Source organism: Lepidothrix coronata, unplaced genomic scaffold (genome assembly GCF_001604755.1).
Source record: "Lepidothrix coronata isolate B3197 unplaced genomic scaffold, Lepidothrix_coronata-1.0 Scaffold11, whole genome shotgun sequence".
Taxonomy (NCBI): Eukaryota; Metazoa; Chordata; class Aves; order Passeriformes; family Pipridae; genus Lepidothrix; species Lepidothrix coronata.
In genome coordinates this window covers 9,249,882-9,274,544 of record NW_016690191.1, presented here as the reverse complement: position 1 = coordinate 9,274,544, position 24,663 = coordinate 9,249,882, and the positions used below count along the sequence as shown (strand labels likewise).

Here is a 24,663-nt window from a genome sequence, read left to right as displayed (position 1 = left end):
ACAAGGACTTTAAACCTGATTGCTACTGTAATGATGAATCATTGCATAACTGAGGCCTTGCAACCAAAGTATCCTTGGCAAAGGGATCACCCTCTACTGGTTTTTCAGTTCCCTGCTAATTTTTTCACTGCTGCAATTCCAATCCCCAGAGAAGGACCAGAAACACTCCATTGTAATGACCTAGCTAAACATGACTGTATTTATAGCATTATTATTTTCCCTTTTGTACATTTCGGAGTAAAGAGAGAGCAATCAGACCCCTTGAGGATTATATCCTAACATATCTACTATAAATATTTATCTGACTGACTTAATTTTAGCTTTACCTAGGTCTTTCAGGGACACACAGTGGGCCTTAGCTTGGGAAACCAGAGAAGCAACACAACATGACCTTCTCGTGTTCAAGCCACTTTCCCTTACTGTGTCTGGGTCACGTTACCTGTGTGTAAGTGATCCAGTCCAGCCCCACAGCATCACTGCTTTTCTCAGAACTAATGCCAGGACTCACACTCCCTGGTGGAAGCTGCATTTATTGCTGAACTTGCTGATGGAGAAGGTAGCATTTTCCATTTTACTTTAATGCTACATAAGACACTTTGCCATGACAATGAAAAGCCTGGCACTGCCCAAAATAGTATCACTCCAGAGAGGTAACTCCTTTCTGCCTAGTACAGTGTGTTCTCATGAGAGAAGAATGTTCATTCAGCTACTAAAATAAAAGAGAATTTAAATCCTGGTCACAGGAACATCTTGGAAGTAAATTGCAAATCAGAATAACAGCATACCTTCTGGAGCATGACTTGGATGTCTGCAGTGGTGCCTTCCAACACAGTTAGTGCCACTGCCCTGAGGATGCTGAGGTAGTCCAGCATGGTCTCCTCTCCTGTTAACAACAAATTGACCTTAACAATGAACTCGAGTGCTCACCACATGACAGCCAGGAGGAAAGATCAAGAAGGACTGTGATAAACTGAAAAACTAAGCAATATTTGAACGGCCTCAGATCTGCATCCCTTTGCAGCACTGCAGAGCTACCACAAGGCTGAAGGGGAAACCCCCCCAAACTAAGTGAATCACTCAGATTTGGACATTAGAGGCAACTCATCTGAGCAGAAAATGTAAATACACAAAGTAACCTTCGCCAAAAATAGAGTGCCTCCTCTCCTTCCCCTGGTTTCAGGGTGGAGACAGATTCCTCAGACACACACTTACAAGGCCAGTCACACGCTCTACTGCTTTACAATGTTATCAGATGCTGAAAGACCAAACAGCTCATAAATGAAAGAGCTTAATTCAGGAACAAATTTTCTTCTGTTTAAACGGATATTTTTTTTTTTAACTAATCTCTGGTTATTTCAGTACTCCCTTACACTCTGACCCCACAGGTTGGTCAGTGGCATGAGGAAAAGCCCAGGCTGCTGAAGCAGGAATAGTTTGGTTAAGTGGATTTGGTTTGTTTTGTTGCTAAAGAAAACATGGCACTGAGCTGCACCTTGAGTCACGTTTTAGTACATGAAATACTCCCACAGGCTGCAGATCCCCCTTGCTCTCCCTGCACAGGCCAATGTAGGACAAGCTGGCTGACTCCCAGTCCACCAAGAGCCAGGAGGCACACGAGGGGTGGTGATTACAGGCACTGAGGTAGCCCAGGAGACATTTGGCTCCCGATTTGTGACTTTTAAATCCTTCCCTCTCCAAATAATCAGTGGAATTCTTGGTGTTCAAGGTGGTATGAGCAGCAGAAATTGCCACAGAAACTCTCACTGTGAGTTCTACCTACCATGAGGCCCTCATAACCTAGGGATGATCTTTCTACAAGCAGATAAAAGTCCTGCCTAGTTCTGCAGCAGAAGTGTCTGGCACCTCCTTCTCACCCCACACCTGGCTGCCCCCTGGGCTGTCAGCAACTTTTGATGGGGCTTCACTAACTGAGGAACAGATTCAGGTCTTAAAAGTAATAATATTAAAAGCAGGTAAGATAAAATCAGTTTTGTGTTTCCTTTAAATGCAGACGTGCTTGGCACAAAGTCTCACCTTGCAGTTGTGTCACCATGAGGGGAGGTTCACTCAGTTCCAGAACCCAGGACAAGAAGCCAAGGGTGGAGTGGGGAACATTGTCACCAAGGTACCTGTGCCATGAAACTCCACCCACACCAGCCCACTGCCAGAACAGCCCTGTCCTACCCCCACAACCCCCAGTGAACCACTGTGCCAGCAGCAGCAGTACTGACCAGCCTGAGGAGCAGCTGAATCAGAGCCCTCCCAAGCAGGGCAGTGAAGCAGAGCCTTCAGACCTCAGCGCATCCTAGACCCCCTTCAAGGGAAGCCTCCCCTGCCCTGTTCTTCCATGTGAAATAGGTGGCCATGGAAAAAAACAGTATTACAGGAGGTGATGCTGTTGATGGTGCCTCCTAAGCTCCACACACAGACAGCATCCTGGAGCACAGCCAGGATCACAGCTTCACATTCTCTGCTCACAGCAACTTTCATGGATCTAAGGGGACCCACATCTCCTTATGAACTGTTTCAAGCAGGATGCAAAAGTGGGTTCATCTAAAATACCGCAGAAAACAACATTTCCACCAGACACCATGCAGGAGGCATCTCAACACCAAGGGGAGGGTGCTGAGCTGATGGAGCAGGGGTTAACTGGCTGCTTTGGCCACTCACCATCCCAACAAGCCCCAGGTTAAGTTAAAATATTGCAGAGGTTGCTGGAGAAGCTGTAGTGCTTGAGGGACAAGACAGTGCCCAACAGGCAAGGATGGGCATGGGGACTGTGGGATGTCTGTGGAGAACAGCCTGCCTTCCAGCCCCTGGCTTGTGAAGAAACCACATCTGCAATGCAAATTGACTGTGCACAGGCAAGTTATAGTCCCAGACAGACTTGCAGGCCTGATCTTCTTTCACTTCTGAAAGGGAAACTGGGACTCTCACCATCGATGTTCATATGGTAAAAGCACTGCCCAGCAAACAACTACTAGAGGAGGGGTCAGACAACTATTTCAAATGCAATTCAACAAAGGCATCTCTGGGAAAAAATCCAAAATCTTGGGGGTCCCCCTGCCACTCCCAACCTACCTGTCAAGACTCAAGCCACCATAAGAAGGTGTTTTGATATTGCATGTCCAAAATTGACTCCAGTACTGTGGATGGGAAACGGCTGCTACACGGTGAGACCCAGTCAAGTCAGGCAGGTGACAGGGACAACTGCAGGTGGAAGATAACAGAGGATGTTCCTTAGGTGCAGTTTTACACAATACCCTCAGTATTTTGTATCTAAACCACTTATGTGTATCCTAGAAGGTTTATACTCATGTGATTAACCTAAGCATTAAGCGACTAACTTACCTGCTCCAGAAAACAAAAAAATAACCAAACCTTACAAGCGCTGATACAAGTATAGATGTGTCAGATCAGATGGCAGTCAAACTTTCTGTAGAGAAACATGAGACACACAAGCTCTTCAACCAAACAAAAAGAGTTTAAACTGGTTTGTTGCTGGCAGAGCCGTGTGCAGTCCTGTGCTGCAATACAGCCAGACACCCACTCTCCAAACAACTAGCAGGCCTGCTGGCTTCTGCTGGAGGTTGCCTGCCACTCCCACAGCTCCATCAGCCCCAAAGGTTGTGCTAGCTCAGCTTTGGGCACAGACAGATGGGTTACCTGAGGTCAGCACCCAGGGACCATTCAGTTATCCCTTTTACTGGCACAACTGTGGCAGTGTTGAATGAAGGATACCATCTTTAACACACACAGTTAGTGGCTCTTTGGGGCTCTCTGTGGCTTTTCTCCAACTGTGAATTTTTTTAAGAGGACTTTAAGCCTTTAACAGACCTCAAAGGCTCTCACCTCCCCTCTTGTACTGCCAGCAAGGAGCACAGGAAACCTTTGTACCTGCACCAAAGGTGAGTGAAGCAGAAAAGCCCCCTCAGCAATCTTGTGCACCAGAGCACACCAACCTCCAAGTGGTCAAACACATTATGTGATAAGAAACACCAACAGCCGCTGAATAATTTATGTGATAAACTACTTCTGGAGCATCTGATCAGCTCTATCGGCTACCATTACTTTTGCTGAATCAACAGCCCCCACCAGAGCATATGCTCCAGCAAAAACAAGCAGTGCTGTGACAGGTTAGGAGAGACATTTACTAAATTAAATGCACACCCTGCTCGCTCTGCTGAGCCATAACGCAGCACACACACAGAAACCCAGGCAGCCAAATGCACGCGCCTCCCAAAGCGGTGTCTGAGCATACACAATCTGTCCCTCCAAGGTTTTCCATTAACATACCCACATGTAGAGCCATAAATCAAAATGAAGGAGAACAGAGTGGGCTGGCAGAAGAGCAACAGAAAGAAAATACATTGCAGGCCATTTTGCAAAAGGTGGTGATTAACTATTGTCAGTTAAAAGGAGCGATTCTGCACCCTGGCAGCCTGGGGAAGTGGAAGGAGGCTGGAGAGAAAAAAGGTATTTAGTTGCTCTTGAAAACAGAAACAAATATGACAGTAATTTTTAAAGAGATTAAAACCATTGCTAAATATGCACTTCATTTCAGAATTTACCACAAACAGAATGAGGACATCAGTACTGATTTCTGTAGAGGAATCAGAGGACCCAAAGCAAAGGAGGGGACTGCAGTAAGCACAGAAAAGACCCTGGCAAGAGGTTGCTCTGCACAACTGCCCTGGTACCTTCCTAAGGCTGCTCAAAGAGCTGCAGTGGCACAAGGGCTGCCCACATCCACACAGGATGGAATTTCAGTGAGCTAACCCTTCACTTCAGAAAATAGTGCCTGGGATTTGCCGGGGTAAAACGATCAGGTTTTTACTACAAACATTCCCCAGGGATACCCCTCACTTCTACAAAATCTGAAATCCTTCCCTGCCACCACCTTTCTTTAAATGGCAGCTGGGGACCACTCTTCTTCTCATATAGAGTTGGCAGATGTTCAGAAAAAGAAAGAAAAACTGCCATGAATCGCTGCTGTGGGACAGATGACAATGCCACCAGCACTGGGATTAAAAGACTCCTGTTGCCAGTGGAAGAGCATGCCTAGTAGACAAGCCCCCATACTTGCACCCAACTCTGTGGAAGCACATCTGTGGGATCACCTTGCAGATCTGGCAAAAAGAAGTCACTGCTTGTTTTCCCAAAGGTGCGTGGATTTGGACAAGAGGAATCCCAGCACACGCTGGGATCTTCAGCTCAAAACACAAATCCCACTCCTATTTGGTGTTAATAATGCACAAACTCCCAGCTCCCAGAAGACAATCTCATTGTCTATCCTTGATCACGCCGAGGTGCACGAGGGTTCACAAGAAGAGCCCGGCCCAGCAGGTTATTTTGGTGTGGTGAATCAGTTCACCGGGCTGCCCGGAGCCTGCCAGCGCGCATGACGAGGCAGGAGAGCTGCCAGCTGCCCTTCAGCTGCCGGAGCAGCTCCTATCACAAACACTCTGGCACAACACCCACTCTCTATCTGGCAACAGCAGATTTTACACCGCTCAACGCTGCTGTTAAATACAGGAATCATTTTAGAGCACAACAACAAAGTCACACATAACAGGTTTAACCAAAGCTGCGTATTTTCCTGCTATGGAAACCGGTCACAAGAACCAAAAAGCTGCCCAGTGACAAGAATCTTGTGTGCTGCTCTCTCCTAATCTGCACTGTTCCCTTCTGAAACCCTAAAACTGATGAACGGCGACATGGACTAGTTACAGCTGGCCCAAAGCAGCACTCTCAGCTTTTCACATCAAAGCTCTGCCAATGCATCATCAAGGTCACACCAAAGCACAAGGATATTTCACCTCCCACCTCCAAATGACCTCAAGCAATGAATGTGCAGCCTCTTCACAAAACAGACTCCCCACATACAGACAGCCAACAAAAACTTTAAGGCCTCAGGGCACCTTTTCTTTTTTTTTCCAGAAGAAGGAATAATCCATGAGTCCAAGCAGAATGGGAGCTGACAAGACTTACTTGGTGGTCCACAACTGAATGAGAGAGACACTACCACGTTTAGAAAAATGCTCAAAAAGCAGCTATGAAAATTGCAGCTTGTCCTCGTCTACAAACAGTAGAAAATGTACTGAATGAAACTAGCAAAAGGAGAGCTGAGACTCAGAAAACCTTTGGAAAACTGGGCACAGCTAAGCAGCACAATCATCACTGTGAACTTACAGGTTAAAATCTGTCAGAAGGGCTTACATAAACTTTACCCTGTCTTTGAGCATGGAGGTCCATGTGCAAATGTATTTTCCTATGAACTTAAACCCACTGGTGTTTCATGGCAAGAACCCAAGGACTAAAGCCCTCAGTATTATGTACTGCAGAATTTTGGCTTTAGAGATTTGCTGCTCTACATCTCAGCAAACATTTTCCTGCTCTCTAAACCTTTGTGTAAACTCTTTATAGGGTTTGTAAGCTATGCTCCCATCTAACACCAGCCACAATCTGGGTTTCAGAGAGGCTTCACACACAGGCTAAACCCCAGCACTTTTCACACACTCACAGGACCCTTCCCACAAACCTTCTTGGAGCGGAATAAAACCGCGCCTTGTCTGAAAAACACTTAACAGACCATAACTTATGCAACAGCCAAGCATTTCATACGTGGAGAAGTGCAGCCCTGCCTTGCAAGAGCAGAAACACAAGGCGAGAGCTGAGCTGTCAGATGGAGCGATAAAGAAGTGACTGACAGGGGAGGACTCGCACGTGTGGGACCTGCACGGGCCGGCGGGGCACGAGGAGCCTCCTGCCCCAGCACAGGTTATCCTGCTGTGCCTGGGGAGCTGCACAGCTTGGGCAGTGCAAAGGCACAGCAGACGTGTGTGTGTGTGGAGATACGTGAAGTATCTCCTGCTGCTGTTGTTGAATATGAATATTTTTTTAAGCCTAAATTGCATTAGTGTGTATTCTAACTTTTTTTTTTCTTTTTAATGCAAGTTTTCAGTTTATTTTACGGCCTTCTTTGTTACCGGTTTTAAAACACATATATTTATATGGTTTAGAAGGGGCCATCTGGAACCACCATTTGAAAAACGCATCCTTCTGGCAGACAACTTGTGTACTTCTGAGTAATTAGTGTGTGTTTATAGAAAGCCAGGGCATGCCTGGGTTTTTTTATTTGTGAGCCCACTCTTCATTAATTGCCGTATTTCCCAAAGATCAAGAAATAACATTCTGCCTCTCTCGAACTCAGCTGCAACAACCCCCTGAGTGTGAGGCCAAGATACAGCACACACTACAAAAGGCTGTGACTCATGTCTCCGTTCCCTCCCACACCTTCTGTGCACCTCCTTTGCACGGTCCTGTTCAGCTCTGCCCCAGGGCAGGTGGCTTCCTGCAGACAGGCAGCTGCAGAGTCAGACAGCCCCAGCTTCATCCGAAAAAGCCCCTCTGCTGGATTAAACACCTGCTAGGAGTTCTGCATTTCCCTGCTTCCAAAAAAAACCCCAACATATTTTTCCCCCTCTATTTAATTTCAGACTTCCTTTAATTTTAAAGCTTTTCAGGTTTTTGAAACACCCATTTGACCTGATGTAAGAAACACCTAAAAGCTGGACCCCTTCAAGATCAAAGGCCTTCAAAAAGCCAGTTTACCTAAAATCTCTAATAACCTTGGAAAGCTGTATTCTTTTTAAATTTTACGGTCACAGTGTGCTGAAAAAAATGTGTTTGCTCAGAGTTCAGCCCCACAGCATGCAATACATCAGTCTTCAACCACTCCCAGAGATCCCTAGCTCAAATGTGACACCTCTTAATTGTGTCAAGAAGCTTGAGCCCTCGTTTCTAGATCCCTGGCAATAAAGCTGATCTGCCAGCACACCTTGGATGATGTTGTGTAACAACAAAAACCTGCTAGGCCTAGGAAGGTCTGAAAAGATTTAATAAGACATTGTGAAAGGAAGGCAAAAAAAAAAAAAAGGAGGGGGATAAAGAGAGGCTGAAAAGGAGTTCACAAAACATGCCTCAAAATAATTTCTTTCCCCTGAAAAAAGCTTCCTTCCAGCTTATGTGGGAATTGTTTTTCTATGCAGTCAGCTGTATGTCAGATGCAAACAACTGTGATATCCAGTGCTACATCCAAAACTATGAACTGTCCCAAGCACCCAGGTCAGCTCTCAGCCTTTTTCAATATGCAGCATGAACTCTTCTGCACATCCAACAGAAGCCTGTTCCCAACCTTCCAGCTTTTCTTAGATGGTGTGGATCCCTTGCAAGTAAGTTCAGAGACAGAAATAATTTTAAAACACTGCTCTACACGACTGTGTGACTTATGCAGAGGTGTAAGTATTTCTAGGGAACATACTGCAATCACAATGCAGTGCACATTTATATAATTCCCATGATGTAAATCCAGAACTGCCTTTAATAAATGTCATTGCACATGTATTAAGGACATTTAAATGACATGAAAAAGCTCAGATAATCCTGCTTACTCAGAAACTTTGCTGGCTAACCAAAGGGAAAGTTGTCCTAAGAAAAACCAGGAGCAGAGGTAGTACACAGCCACGGAAAACAGCAGCCCTGAAGTTCAGTAAAGTGCCAAATTACAGAGTGACTCAAGTCTTCAAACTGGCAGTGCAGCATTCATAAGATTTATTTTCCCCTATATCTAGTAATGTCATGCTATGGCAGGACTAAACCTTGAGACAGACAACCAGATACATGGAGCTGCCTGCTACATGGCAGCAGCTACTCCAGGTTTAGTGTTTGAAAAAGTCTGAGAGCCAGAATAATCCTATTTAGTTCCGAGAGATCAAACAGGATTTGTAAAAGGGTAACATATCCACAGATTAGTGAATTGTTCTCAGTTTAAACGTGGTCACTTTGCAATCATGTTCAGAAAGTATTTTCATCTGTAGATATAAGGAAAGTTTTTGCTCATGTCCAGAGACACGAGAATTGCATGGAAAATACACATTCATATATATGGATATATATGAAAAAAACAGGAGTGGTATCCATAAAACACCAATCCCTCCTTATCTACCCCTCATGAATTTTGACTCACTCACTCATACAGGAAGGTTCTCCCACAGCCATATGTACTATCAACTAAGGGAACACACCAACAGAGCACAGCATCTCTTTCTCAGCACAGCCCATCAATATGCTCTAGTAATCAACTTTTCTAAACAAGGTTTTCTTCACGAGAAAAAACGTAAGGATACTATCAAATTATCAGTTGTTTAGACAGACAAAGTCCGTGCTGATATTATCTACAATTAATTCATAATGAACTTAATGCCCTGATGCACTGCCTCACAGCCAGCTCAGCCATAGAGGGTTGCCCTCACTGCAGCCCACAACTGCCTGGAGGAGGACAGTGGGTGAGAGGGGCTGATCCCTCTGGTGACCAGTGACAGAACACGAGGAAATGGAGCAAAGCTGCATCAGGGGGAGCTCAGGTTGGACAGTAGGAAAAGGTTCTTCATGCAGAGAGTGGCTGATCACTGGAACAGGTTTCCCAGGGAACTGGTCACTGCACCAACCCTGACAGAGTTCAAGAAGCACTTGGACAATGCTCTTAGTCCTAGGGTTTAGTTTTAAGTAGTCCTGAGAGGAGTAGCAAGTTGGACTTGACAATCTTTATGGCTCCTTTCCAGCTTGAGATATCCTATGGTTCCATATGCCAAACCGTACCTGCAGCAACAGCAATTACCTGTTTTGTAGAGCTTCCCAGAGCTCACTGTTGACAAGGTCCTTAACAAGGTTCCTTAGCTATGAAACTTCCAAGTCTTTGCTCTTAATTCTTTGTGCTCTGCCACCACTATGAAAATACCAGTACCACTCATTCAGCTCACAACAGAAAAGCCTTCACCCAAGGCAACTGTGAACCCACTGCTTCCAAAAGAAAATGTAGCCCCCTTAGATCATGGGAAAACACAGCTCAGTGGACTGAGCTGACTGTTTGCAGCATCAAACCACCTGAAGGGCACAAAGGAACCCTTCTGAAGGAGTTTTCTACCACACTCTATTCCAAAAGCAAAAATGAGCCACTTGCCAGTGGAGATCCTGGGAAAACATTACAGTATACACAAACGTAATTATCAACCAGACAAGCACCATAAATAACCTAAATAGATGCACAGATGTTACTTCTGTGATAAGAATGGGGGCAGTTAGAGCTGCAGAAAATTCTGGAGCTCACTCAGTCACTACAGGACAGCTTCTGCTCTTTGAATATTCATTCCCCCGCCCCATAATTTTTTCATCCCACTGGAATTAAAGATATTTAAAATCAAACATGGATATTTCAATATCCATCAAACACTTTTATTTACAGGAACATCCTATCCAGCATGCCTATAGAGTAAGGGCAGCCATATAAGTCAGCTGGCTGGTAAGATTAAAGTCAGTATATTCCTTATGTATTCCCACTATCCAAGACTAAACACAACTGCAAGAGAAGAAGGTGTCTTGCATTTAACTGGAGATATAATCCCATAATGGAATACTTCGAGTCAGTGGATAGCAATGCCTTAAGGGTGCCGTGCTCAGCTGGGCCTCTTCCCTGACCTGAAGGTTCCAGAAGCTCATGGAACATCCCAGTGCCAGAGCTGGCTCCCTCTGACAGGGCTGAATTCCTCGCCCTGGGCTCGGAGGGCCCTATTCAAACCTGCCCATATGGCAGCTGCATTGCTGATTCCTGGCTTGTTTGGCTAATTTTTGCAGAAGGTTTCAGTACAGACCTGAAGTGAACAGTGACTGTGACCAGGCACAGCCTGTGAACTGGACACTTCACTGGGTGCTGAGATGAAGACCAGTTTGTGCTGGTAACTTTAGAGAACACATAGCAATAAATTCCTGTATTTTCCACTGAAGATATTTATTTATCTTTTTCTTCCCTAGCATGCTTCACTTGCACATCCTACTTAAAAAAGAGAAAACTTATTTTCTCAGGGAATCTGATCCTCCTCTTACCTGAAGCAAGTGTTTTGGTTTTCTAGCAATGCCCAGTCAGGCAGTGAGAGGTCAGGGCTGAGCTGGTGCTGTCACTGTACAACACACCTCCTGAATCTTTTACCAACCTACCATAAGGACTCACCAGGCACCAGGACAGGCTTTATACACTCTCATTAGATGAACACACAGATTTTTATATGCTTGGAAAATGGATAGCAAAAACTGCCCTTAAATGAAATAAAACTATACATTAGACCCATGACTAAAAAAATACTGTGAATAAGTTCATTTAAGTGACTTTAATTACAAGATGATAATTAAACTAATTTAAGCTGAGAAAACACTTTCTAAAAGTCCACATTTAAATAAGACTTTAAAAGAGCAATTTACAAAAGACAAGAGTGTAAAAAATTACTTCTTTTCATCTTCGTAATCCACAAAAAGCCTCATTTTTGGAAGCTAAAGTGGACCACTTACTTAGTAAAGGCTTAGTCAGCATCAAACTTATGAAAGTGATTAAAACATTTTCACTCTTAGGAGTGTAGTAAAAATAAAAATAGCCAACATCTTCATTAAACTGACATAGAAGCAAACACATTACCAGTGAAATGGTGCTGTTTCCATATGCCAAATTTGTGGTTTAAGAGGTATCTGGGAAGCTTTTAAGTTAAAGTACAGCATGTTACACCCATAATGAGTCCCTTCCTAAACAGCTGGCTTCTTCCTGAGAAGGTTACAAATGGAGAGTAGGTAACCTCATGTAAGGAACCAGTCTCCCAGCAGAGGTCTAAACTAAGAGGATTACAGGGTCAAAATTCTAGCAGATGGAGAAAGGTTTTATCTGCACATTAAAGAGGCACAGAAACTCTTAGATAACAATTTAATTAGAGAAAAAAAGAATAGTTTCTCAGGCACTCAGACTTGCAAGTTGAAATTTTTCACTTTGTTTTCTTACTTGCAAATGTCTAAACTGCAGTCAGCTGCTCAGCAGAACACATTAACACACGCAGAGCTCTGTCCTACTGCAGGCAGAACGCTTCCCGTACCTTCCAGGCAGGAGAAGTGGAGGTAGAGTATTGTGACAAACAACTGTCCTAATTAAAGAGGAGAAAAGCAAGATGTCCAGCTTGAAAGCTTTAACTCAAAGAACCAGGGAATATCACGAGCAAAGCGCTCACTATGAGGCACTTTCACCCTTCTACTGTTTTATAAAAAAGCAGAATTCGGCTGGGCAGGAGAGAGATGGGGAACAGTCCTTCAATAACTACCAGCTACTTTATTTCAGCTTACATAACACAAATCCACATAATCAACTTTGCACAGCATCAGTCAATGATTTTGTTTAAAGAGGTGTTCAGCTACTTCCATTTTCTCAACTTCTTCAAGTCATATCCAGGCTCTGCAGGACTGTGTGAAAAGTCAGTCAAAAAGGCAACACAGAGAATGTACGAATGCTCCTTCACCAACCACAGAAAACACATATGGGATATGTCATCCTGGAAAGAAAGTGTGGAAAAGTTCAGGTATTTCTTCCAGCGTTTCCCCACTTCACAACTGGTATTTGATCATCAAATAAGGAGTTTAGAAACAGCGTAAAAGCAGCAATGGACATTCTCCTCCTGTGACTTCCCAGCTTAAAAAACCCATTTATAAAACCAACCAGCAACAACAGGAAATAGCACCATAAGAATTATATGAGATTCTGAGACACTATTATTAGGTTGTATTTTTGCATTGTGGTTCATCTCCCCTTTTAAAGGATACTTTCATCTCTGCTGGCAGAAATTATTGAGTTGATGAAAGGAGTGCTTTTACTCTGACATTTACATCACTAGCATGTTCCAATTATTATTATTTTTGTTGTTTATTATTATTAATGCTCAGGGAAGATGCAGATTTTCATTCTGGGCTTCAATGCATGAAAAATAAATGTCTTCTGTGATCAGTTAACTATTCTAACTGCATGGACTTCACAGTTTACTCAAACATGGCAAGAAATATTTTTAGTTAGCAAAATATACCAGCATAGTAATGTGCTGTCCACTGTAAACAGGAAGTAAGAAATATCTAGGATAAAAACAGACTTGTACTGTACCACTGTATGTTCTTCCAATCCTTCCACACAGACAGCAAGCTAAATCACCATACCCTTGTCAGACAAATTTATCATTTAAGCATTTTACAGAGATGAGCATGGCTTCTCCCAATGAACTCAGTAAAGTTATTGACCCATTCACTTGAATAACCAGTTACTACAATTTTCAAAACTTAAATGTGCTGTGCAAGATAAAAACCAGCACTGTGATGATCCCTGGTGCAACATGTGCTGCAATAAGAGAAAAATCTTATAAAGTAAAAGGAAATCAAAAAACTTCATTTACACCAAAAACGCAGACTTTGGAATTTTCCTTTATCAAAATAACCCCATTATGGTTACTTACAACTTTGCCCTAAGAGAACTGTACAATATATGTATAAAAAACAACAACAAAAAAATCAACTGCTGTTCTTCCTTAATATTAATCGTCATCTTCTTCCTCTTCATCGCTGATCACGTATTTCTTATGCTTCTTACTTGCTTTGTCATCATCATCTGCTTTTCTCTTTCCAGAAGGTTCACCCTCCTAAAGGCAAAAAAGGACAAAAATAAACCACAATATTGAAGCTAAAATAAAAAAACAAACTCAGAAGAACAACAAAAAGACCTCAAAGCCATTCTTGTAAGAAAAGCAAAATTACTAGTTCTGGGTTTTCCATTTTGGTAACTGAAATACTCAAGTTCAGCCACCACTGTACCAGTGTCAAAGCCCCCACCCCTGCAGCTCTGCTCACCTCAATGGACCTGCAACCACATCTGCCTCAGTCTGAGCTATGGCATGGGCAGTCTCTGTCATAATCTGGATTTATAACGTGCAATATCATTCTCAGCAAGTCTTACAAGCACGGGCAACTTGGGTAACTCCTCAAATTTGCAGTGAATTTTCCAAGAAACACACACATTCCCCTTAGGCAGACGTAGCTTTGCTAAGTTTTGAGACTATTTATACTTACATGCCCTAAATCAGAACTACTGAAGCAAAGGAGAAATCCTGCAAGTGGGTAGGCATTTTGTTCATTACAAAACCAAAACCACTCTCTGGTATAAAGAAAAAAAATTATGTGGAACCACTTGTACTCAGAATCAACACCAGTTTACAGTCCAAGAAATATAACAGTTTATGAGGTGTCAAAGGGTTGGTCAAAGGAACTCAAATCACTGAGTTAATTACCTGTTTGCAAGTAATAACATAATGACTTTTATAGACTGGATGTTCCATTTTCAGTCCTTGAATATAAAGTTAACAGGTTGATTTTTTACTCCAAGTACATTTACACCAGTTCAGTTTGAATCATCCTTCCAAACAATGTTTTAAACCACTAGTTATTCATGAAATAAACACCTGAAGAAAAGTACAAAGATCAGTGTTTACAGAGCCTTTGTGCTGTGGGCTCTCTTATATGGGTCTGAATCATGGGTCAGTTACCACCTCCACCTGCGTCTCCTAGAACGCTCCACCAACGCTGCCTCAGCACAATCCTGAACATCCACTGGTCAGATTATGTAACTAACAGGTCTGTTCTAGAGCAAGCAGCAGGCACAAGTATTGAGGCCATGTTGCTGAGAACACAGCTGTGCTGGGCAGGGCACGTCTCCAGGATGAAGGACCACCGCCTCCCTGAGATCCTGCTCTATGGTGAACTTGCCACCGGCTGCCGCAAGAGAGGAGCCCTGAAGAGGAGATACAAGGACCCCCTGAAACAACATCTCAGCCTTGGCCACATTGATCTTCACCGCTGGTCTACCCTGGCCTCCAGTCGGGAGGTCTGGAGACACACAATCCATAACGCTGCTGCCTCCTTTGAGAACGCACGCAGGATCACCATCAAAGAGACCACACAGAAAGAATCATATCCTGCCAATACCATCCAAGGAGTCTTTCTGCTGTGCCCTTTGCAACCAGTCTTGTCTATCTCGCATTGGCCTCTTTAGCCACCAGCAAGCCTGTAGCAAATGTGGGTAGAGCCCTTCCCAAATCCTCGTTCATGAAGCCTAGCCATGATATTCATGAAAAACTCATCAGTTGTGATGTGAAGAACAAGTGGTAACTCAATTATCGCTTAAAAAGATGAGTATCTTCAAAAATACTCTCATGTCTAAGTAATCTCATCCCTTTTTCCATTTGTCGGTTTTGGAAGTGGAGGGATTTTTTTGGTTTGGTTTGTTTTTTTAAAGCAACTTGCTTGGATTTTAAGAAGGATCAAAGAATGAGTTTCAGAACTTTAATTAAAGCTTCAGAACTCTAATGAGAAATTATTTATCCAAAAGGATTTTATTTTGTATTAATGCATGAAGTTAGTACCATAAGAATGTCAGTTAGGAAGGAATTTTAAGCATGGAAACCAGAAATTAGTAGGGGTGGGAATCTCAGTGATAGCCTCTTCCTCAAAACAAGCATTCTCTTGTAATCTAGCTGGGCTATTGTTCAATGAGTCATCTTCCTGTTCAGCAGAATACCCCCATTAACAGTGAAACCACTTGCTGTGTGGTGATAAAGTGTATTAATCACAGATTGACATTTACAGTAATAACAACAAATTGTTATCAGGACAAAGATTTGTGCTGTGTTGTGGACTGACAGCACATAAAAGCATGTGTGTGTACAAGGAACTCAGTCATTCACATATGTGGATATGTATCACAAATATCACAGTTCCTCTGTGGCCCTGAAATAAGTACTTACACATGGCTGGGCTTTCTGTAACACTGTAGCACCCCTCCATGGCCTGACAGGAGTATTACCTTCAAGTCATGGCATTTTAAAATGGAGGCTATTGTTCCTCGAGCAGCAGAGTAATGCTGTTGACTAGACTTTTTCTTCTGAGAGAAGGGAATTGCAAATTCCTGACATCACTGTATCATGAACTAACACCTGGCATTGTCTTACAAATAAACAATTCAATTTCTACAAACACTCACAGAGCTCACAAAATTAGTTTTGTCTACACGACTCACTGCTGTGGTCTTCAGGACTGTGGTTGTATTTTCTGAAACATTAAAATTTCCTGTGTATAATAAAAAGCCAGAATCTATGTCATTCAAAGAGAAATCTAATTTTTACTCCTGCTTCACATTACCACGCCTATTAGTGCAAATACTCAGGTGACAGTGTAAGAGAAGTGTCCCAGCAGCAAGAACATTCATTCAGAATGCAGCAAACACCCAGAGGCTGGGAAGTGAGGGATTCCTCCTGGGGAGTTTACAGGAAGCACAGTATGGAAGTGAAAATGAGAGCAAGCTTCCTCCTTGTGTAACACTGCAGCGCTGCACCAGCAGTGACACTACCTGAACTAAAAAAGACTCATCTGCTAATACCCAGCAGTGATAAATTACAAACTAATAAAACACAAATTTAGATGAGGAAATAGCACTGCTGTTGTAGCTGCAGTTACCTTGATCATGATCCAGTGTTTCGGATGATACTTGGGTGATGGATAATGTCTTTTTAACAACAGACATTAAATCTTTTTAACTCAGTTTTTTAACTCCTCTATTTAAAAAGAGTAGAAATACTATGTAAAATGGGAAGGAGTGAGGGTCAGAATCACAGAATATTCTGAGTTGGAAGGGACCCACAAGGATCATGAAATCCAGCTCTTAAGTGAATGGCCCATACAGGGATCAAACCCAAGACCTTGGTGCTTCCACTATTTCCATAATAAACAGGAGAGGACCATGTAGCTTGGACAACACTGCACTAGGATTCTAATATTAAATCCTCTTACTCGTTGCATAATTTTGGTAAAGTCATTTTACATAACTCTGCATAAATTTCTCCATCTTGAAATCAGCAATAACAATAGGGACCTCCTTTGGGAACCACTCATGTCCATGAAACAATGCAGTATATAAGAAACTGGTGATTAATTACCATGGAAAGCATGCCAAAGTCAAATAATACATTTATCACGGCATTAATGAAAACTACCAAAGTCTCAGCTTTAAAAATCAGATTTAGCACTGAAATTTTCCTCATCAAGAATGAGCAGCTTAAGAACAAAGTCCCTTTCTTACCTCATCACTATTAAGTTTCTTTGCCTTGAGTAGTCTTTGGGTTTTATCTTCATCTGAGCCCTCATCACTGTCTGAAGAGTAGATTCTAGCACGTTCCTCTGCAGAGAAAAATAAAAAGACAAATATTTATCTTTATCTGAAACTGGTGAGGAAGAGAAAATATTAAAAATAATTGTCTTACATTTAGTCCTACAAAATGCTGAAGTCCCACAGAATCAAAGTCCAGAGTAAACAAAATAAACTTACACAAACTGAATTAACATCTCCTCATGTGTCAACTGGCAAAATACTGTCTTATCAGGACTGGCCTGTGAAATTAATCTATCTGAACCACCCAGGCCCTAATAACGTGCTGTTAAGGTTTATGATTACCTCTGATGCCACCTTTGTATCTGTTTTTGATAGCTGCCAGACTGATTGCATCATCTCCCTCATCCTCCTCATCGTAGCGATCGGGTTCCAGGTAACTCGCACTCAGACCACGCTGGTGCTGCTTCTCCCGCATCCGTCGCTGCTGGGATTCTCTGCGAATGGAAGCTCTTAACCTCTCCTCTTCTTTCTGTCCAAAGGAAGAAACAATATATTAAGACTGATGGATAAAAAACCCAAACAAACCGTCTCAAGTGCCCTTTGTATTCTACTGCAGCTTTTGTAATAATTTCACAGCAGTGTAAAGACTGTAAATATTGCCAGTTTTGTCACCTGTACGGTTAAGTAAACCACATCCATCGCTTACAACTCTTGCCTAAAACTCCAAAACATACTGTTTTTCATAAATCATAGAATGTTTAAAAATGTTCAGCTATATTACAGTTGTGATTTTTTAGATTAAATCAGAAGATTTTATGTGTGTGAGTTCCATGCCACAATACCTTAATCATTTCTGTGCGCTGAGACTCTGGATCACGACCTGCCATAGGCAAAATACGGATTTTCTGGGTCTTTGAACATCTATCTGCCAGAGACAGAGTCATCTTCCTGTGAGTGGCACTGTCTGTAGAGTGTGGCCTGGTAAAAGATTGCTATGGGTTAAATATCTCTTAAGGAATGTATTTCATTTTCAAAGGACAACGGTAGGACCAGCACAGTTAAATTTCAAAGATTCATCTGCACAAAAGTAAAAGCATCATCCATTTTTAAAACACATGTATAAGAAAATTACATGTAGCCTACATATTACAGTTGAATGGCACATTAATCTTTCCAGCTTGGACACCTAATTTAGGACAAACCTTTGGAAAATAGCACATTCTTACTAATCAGTTAAGGTCTGAAGGTTTACCAACTGGTATCTCTAATCTTTATATACTAGTTACAACACTTAATTGCAAAAATAGTATCAACATTTGATATAGAATAGCATGTTTACCTGAAGGTTAACTTTGTCTTGAAAACAGCCTGTCCTTGTAGACCTGTCCCTTGTCTGATGAACAAGTGGTTGTGATCTCCCTGCAGCGGCGCCTTGTACACGTCAAAGACCTCATTGCCCAAGTGGAGAGACATGCTTAAAGGAGATTCACAGATGAATTATTTGATAAAGCCACTGCAGTCTATTTTTTTGTCTCATTTCTAAATGAAGAAAGCCTTCATGTTTCCTTTTTATATATGGCCAATAATTATATTTCAATCCAAACTAAGCAGAGTATAAACTTTTCAAAGCACCGAGACTAAAATAATTTGTGCTGCGCAGAACTGACGTCAAAGTTTGCTGACCTTCCAATTTTGCATGTCATGGCACGTCACTGTAAGAACACCTGCATTCCTTCAATGGCAAAAAGTCCAAACTAACCTTCCATCTGACCATTTGACTATCCGTGCATTACTTTCTCTGATCTCATTCCCTTCCTCATCTCGTCGCATCCGCCATCGTATTGTGTTTTCTACCTGAGGGGAAAAAAACCAAAACATGTTTTCTAACTCATAGTAAGGAATACTGTGGTAAAATATACTCTATATAGGTCAAGAATTGCAGTTAGAAAGGTTTGATAATTTGCTGCATGATGCAAAGAAATGAAGGTGAAAAGTATTGCTTTTATATGTGGAAAGCAGCTGTTGAGCTTTTTAAAAATTTATTACTAAAATGAATCAACTGTCCTCGGTGCTGAACTGGCCCACACTTTCTTAATCTGAATCACAAATTCAAAACTATTCCAAGATATCTGAAATAGACTTTGAAGAAATGTGGCTAGATAAGTGTAAAAGAGAAAAAGAAACTTAAAATCATACCTTGAGTTTTAACCTAGTTCTACCCTCTTCATCAAGCATCTCCTCATCTTCAAATTCATCTTCGTAATACTGGGGATCAAAGGGTCTGCAATAAATTTTAAAATACATTCTTTATTCTTCTAAAAGATTAATCCAGATTATTCTAGAGTTGTGCAAAATAACAGGTTCTTGAAAATTTAAATTTTAAATTATAACCTGCCCACAACAGCAGGCACTGCAGTGAGACAGCCATTCCTGCAGCAAGGAATCACTGCATTGATTCCCCACCTCAGGGGCCCAACCCAAGTGTCCTCACTACCAAGGATTACAGCCACGGTAACATTCACACCCTCCACGTGGTTCTAGCTGAAAAAAGCAAGTCTGCCTCAGAAAATACTGTTTCTTTAGTATCAGGATGATGGGGTGAGGGTTAAGTCTGGAACAAAATACATACACTGTACAGAGAATAAAATGAAAAAAAAAAAACATCCTATAAATGCGGTGAATTGGAAATAGTTTCTAAGAGCACAATCTTCATATTTTTTTTAATTTCAACCTCAAAACCAGCCAAAGAGAAAGGAAGATGAGATTGTTTTTCCTCTCTGATGACTGGGATGGGAATGGGTGGGGGAACTCTTTCCCTAACGTCCTTCCTAACAATTTCCAGGCTGCTGCAAGGGAAAAAAAAGTGATAAACAGACTCTGCTACGGTGCAATTCTATTTTCAGTCCTGTCTGACCCCCAGTGATCACCAGGACTTATCTCAGTGATTACAGCCACTAACAGGATTCTTAACATTTCTCTCTGGAAGCAGCCTAGAGCCAGAGGCCAGAAAGGATGGTTTCACTGAGCTATGACAGAAACAAGGCTGTGCTGCCACCTAACAGGGCACCTACTGAACTTCCAATAAAGTTGCTTAACAAAACACTCAAAGAGACAGATTTAACAGCAATTTGCTACAAGTGCTGAACCAGGCCTGTAGGGCCTAACATCACAAACTCCAATTATTTTGTTTCACATATGAATTCCAGCAATGTCTTCAGTTTGGGTTAGGTAAACATGAAAAGGAGTAACCAGCCTCTTCACAGTAAAGCAGTATATTTAGCATATACAGATAAAAAAGGCCTTCTTCTAAAATTCAAAATGTTGCTTTTAATCATTCAGAAGTGCGTAAAGATCCTGTGCATTTGCCTTTCACATCCCTGAGAGCCTGAACCTGTGTTTAAAATTGAACCAATAGCATGGGATTTCAATTAAATCACATTTTTGCTTTTTACAGACAAGTTATTCAATCAAGCTGAAACACAAGCTCAAAATTACTCAGCACCTGATTACATAACAACAGACATTACAACTGATTAATCACAGCCACAAGTTTTCATCTTAATGTCAACCACTTTAAACAGGGCAAATGCATTTAGTTGTATTACTAAATAAGAGCAATACAGGAAAACGCCAAAAAACCTTATCAGTCATGTATTTAATGTGCAATTACCTGGGCTCCACACTGAGGAAGTTGGGGAGCTTCACGAAATATAAATCATTACCCAAGTCTGTGTTCACTTTTGGTATTTCTACCTCTATTCTGGTCTCTGGAATAGGCTCTTCTTCCTGCTGTTCTTGACTCAGTCCATTCTCATCCTAATGAAAAAATGGAGAATAGCAGCATAAGTGAAAAGAAGTCTATCTGGCTACTGCTGCTCTAATAAGTACATTTTCCTTAAAGAAATGTCATCCACATGCACAGAGAGAGACGGGGTAAAAAAGAACTCACATTTTCATTGAAAGCAATTCAATTCAGCATTTTCATGTGCCACTTAAAGTGACTTCAAATACCAGTGCAAACTCCAGAGACAGACAGTAAAGAACAGCACAGAAGCTGACCTACAGTTTTCAGTTAAGCACTGGAGACTAAATGGGCAACAACTCCCAGATTAAAAAGGATATTTTTCTGTATTATCAACAAGAGATGAAAATTTATCATTAAAATAAAAATATTTTTCAAACAGCTGTAATAAGGTGCCAAAGACAGCTATGGCTTTGTATGTTATGTCAATCAAACTATTCAAAAAGTAGAGCAGGGATGGGGGAAGGCAAACAAATGAATTCATATGATAGTTATGTATAAAACTTTAACAATTCTTTCAGCTGGGACAAAATTATCTGTTATGCTTACTAAATGTCATTACTTTTTTTCACTCAAATATTATCAAATTCTATTTCAGAGTGGAATGGTGTGTCCATTATCTCAAAAGTCAAGTCTACTCACAATGGGCTGTCCTGGGGTCGGTGGTTTGTCTTCTCCATCACTCCCTGAGGAAATGTCATCTGCACCTCCAAACAGATCCATGACATCTGCATGCTCTTGAGCAGAAAAATTGCTATTTTAAAACACACATATAAGTGCACACACAGCCCTAAGGCAAGAACACTCACAGAAAAAAAAGGTTAACAAATCCCTCACTCTTATTAACACTTAAAATCACCTACAGAGGTTAAAAATTTCAAATGTTTATGAAGCCCACATTATTCCCTTACCCTAAAAAAAAGTTTTTCTGTGTATTTTTAAGCTAAGGATTCAAGGTATGTTTTCCCATAAAGGCTCCATCAAATAAGGGAATCTAGTTGAAAAACAGCAACAGAAAAAATATAAGATAATCCTTATTCAAGTAACTTGAATATAAGTAACAGCAACTTCATTACACATTTTGGAGGTTTTACTTCTCAGAAAATCAACACTTCTTTCTCAAGCCAGCTAACCCATCACAAAAACCAGTACAGGTTCCCTGGGTTGCTCTGATTAAAGGAACCATTTCTTAACATCTTTCAATAAAAACATAGGAAAGAACATTCACAGAAGAAAAGTTCATGGAGGAAGCTGAAAAGCTGACAGAACTAACCAGAGAGAATCAGAAGCACAGCATGCATCTCCCCCACAGAATTCCCGCTGTTTCATTATTTCCATGGCACTACAGTCACACGTACAGCAAGTGCTACTAATTCTATCCTGGATAAGATGAATGGCACCTCAAGATGATGATGAAAGGAATCAAACCCGCACAGAACAACAACACAATTTACCTTTCTGCCCTTCTGTATCACTCTCCATTTCTGAATCCGATGCAATTGGTTTCTTTCGCTTCATTCGCAGAACTTCATCTTCGCTGTCGCTGCCCCTTGCAGACTCTACCAAGGAGCATAATTATTCTCAGCAAATTAAAAACTTTGCTCCACAAATTTTAAAATGCCTTTGTATTAATAAGCTGATTCAGATGAAAAGGCATTTTAAAAGTGCTGCATAAGAAAAGCATTACAAAGATGACTACAGTCGAAAGCTACACAATTAATGCCTTTACACTGAAGTTTGAATCTTTTCAGGCCAACGTAAACAAAACAATAGAGACCAAACCAGCAGCAAATCATTACTTCTGTACTCAGTCCTACCGGATTTGTGCTCTTGCTCCTCCTCATCAGAGTGCTGGGCCCTCTCCTCATCATCAGAGTTCTGCATCTTCTCCTCATCAGAACGCTGGGCCCTTTCATCGTCATCTGAGTTCTGAATCTTCTCCTCATCCGAGGCCTGTGGCCTCTCCTCATCATCCGAGTTCTGCATTTTCTCCTCATCCGAGTTCTGGAGTCTTTCCTCATCATCAGACACCTGTGGCCTTTCATCCTCATCCGAGTTCTGCGCTTTCTCCTCATCGTCGGAGTTCTGCTGTCTCTCCTCATCATCAGAGTTCTGCTGCCTCTCCTCATCATCCGACTGATCACTTTTGTCCTCCTTGCCCCACTTCTCGTCCTCTGAATGTGCTTTTTCAGAACCGTCTCCCTCTGAGTGGTGACTGCCTTCATCTGAGCCGTGATCACGATCGTCCTCGTCGTCCTCATGAGCAGCTTCTGAGGCGCTGTGCTGGTCCCCGTCCGACTGCTCGTTGTCCTCGTGCTCAGAGTGCCCCGAGGCCTCAGAGCGATTGTAGGACCTTTCAGAGTGGTTGTCGCTGCCCGAGTGATGGGATGCTCCTTCATCCTCGCTGTCATCTCCAAATAGCTCCTTATTACTGGGTTTTACTGCCTCCCTGTCATCATCCTGGTCACTGTCACTTCCAGAGGCGTTGCTACCAGAACCACCGTTTTCCTGGTCGGAATCTGAATCAGATCCAGAATCAGAATCTGCAAAACAAACATCACCCTTTCAAAAGTCAAGATGTCCCTACAAGGATGCACATAAGATGATGGGCATTGCTTAACACTAACCCCCCCCCCCAAACCAAGCCAAACCCTAGAGAGAAAACCTACAGAGAACTGTAAGAAGGATCCCCCCCAAACCAACCCAAACCCTAGAGAGAAAACCTACAGAGAACTGTAAGAAGGACTGACAAAAGTTACCGAGTACAGTAAAATAAAATGTCTGCTAATAAAGGCACAGCCGAAGAAAGACACAATAAAAAAATTATGCCACATGAAGTTTCAAGCCACGAGCTATGATCTAAAATTCTAAAACTGTAGAAGGAATAAGGAATTACACAAAGATAAATAAGATCATTAAAATACCGAAGGCTTAAACAAGTAACTACATGTACGTGGCTTACAATATCCTACAAATTCAAATCACCATGCGTTTAACCTAAACCATGTAGCCGGGCACGTTTTTGCCATTGGAGCTACTCGTCAATGCTGAGGCTGGTGAACGCCGTTTCGAGCAGGAAAATAAAAGAATATCTGCCTGGAAAAGCGATTTACAAGAATGGAGACAAGTTCTTTGAAAACACGCTAAGGACTGAAGCTCCCTCATTCCCTCCCCTGCAGGCACCGACCCCTCGGCCCGCGGCTCCGCTCCTCCCGCGGGCCGCTCCCTCCCTCCCGCCCGAGCCCGGGTGATGCGAGAGGGACGATACGGGGCGGGCGGGCGGCGCGGCCCACCCGTGCGGGATGGAGGGATGACAGGGAGGCGACAAACCCGCACCTTTGTGCTCGGGCTCCGAGTCCGCGTCGCTGCCGAACAGATCCGCCATGTCGGCCATGGCGGCAGCGCGGCCCCGCCGGCGCGCGCGGGCACGTCACGGCGAGCGCCGCGAGCGCGGCCCCGCCCCAGGGCTGAGGCGCCGCCTCTTAAAGGGGCCGTGTCCGTGTGGGCTCCGGCGCCTGAGGGAGGAGAGAACTCCCCCAGGGTCAAAGAAAGGGATCGTGTTTGCCCGTCTCCTCCTCCGCCCTGCACCGCCCGGTGCGGCTGAACCACAGCTGCACAAAGCAGCCTCACGCCCCGCCGCATCCCTCAGGGCCCGCTTGTTCGGAGTGAAATCCCGCTCCACAGCACCAGCCCTTCATCCCACCACCGTCACTCCACTCACTTTCCTTCTGGAGAAGGAAAGGTGTTGCTTTGACACAACATAAACACATGGGTCAGTTTTAAGCAAGTCAGTGTA

At 42.6% G+C, this 24,663-nt stretch overlaps 1 protein-coding gene and 1 long non-coding RNA gene across 2 annotated transcripts; both read right to left on the bottom strand.

Annotated features, from left to right (window-relative positions):
- Nucleotides 1-806: 806 nt before the first annotated feature.
- Nucleotides 807-3,528, bottom strand: LOC108492536. Its single transcript, XR_001873136.1, has 3 exons — nt 3,352-3,528; nt 3,082-3,210; nt 807-883 (listed from the first exon to the last, which is right to left on the bottom strand). It is a non-coding gene; the product is annotated as an uncharacterized LOC108492536 (long non-coding RNA).
- Nucleotides 3,529-13,277: 9,749 nt separating this feature from the next.
- On the bottom strand, nt 13,278-24,297 carry LEO1 (LEO1 homolog, Paf1/RNA polymerase II complex component). Its single transcript, XM_017805061.1, has 12 exons — nt 24,204-24,297; nt 22,685-23,410; nt 22,322-22,426; nt 21,510-21,604; nt 20,736-20,881; nt 19,262-19,346; nt 18,825-18,919; nt 18,405-18,539; nt 17,908-18,043; nt 17,408-17,594; nt 17,036-17,133; nt 13,278-13,547 (listed from the first exon to the last, which is right to left on the bottom strand). The coding sequence occupies exons 1-12, from the start codon at nt 24,259-24,261 to the stop codon at nt 13,443-13,445; spliced, it is 1,971 nt and encodes a 656-aa protein (XP_017660550.1). The 5' UTR covers nt 24,262-24,297; the 3' UTR covers nt 13,278-13,442.
- Nucleotides 24,298-24,663: the final 366 nt, after the last annotated feature.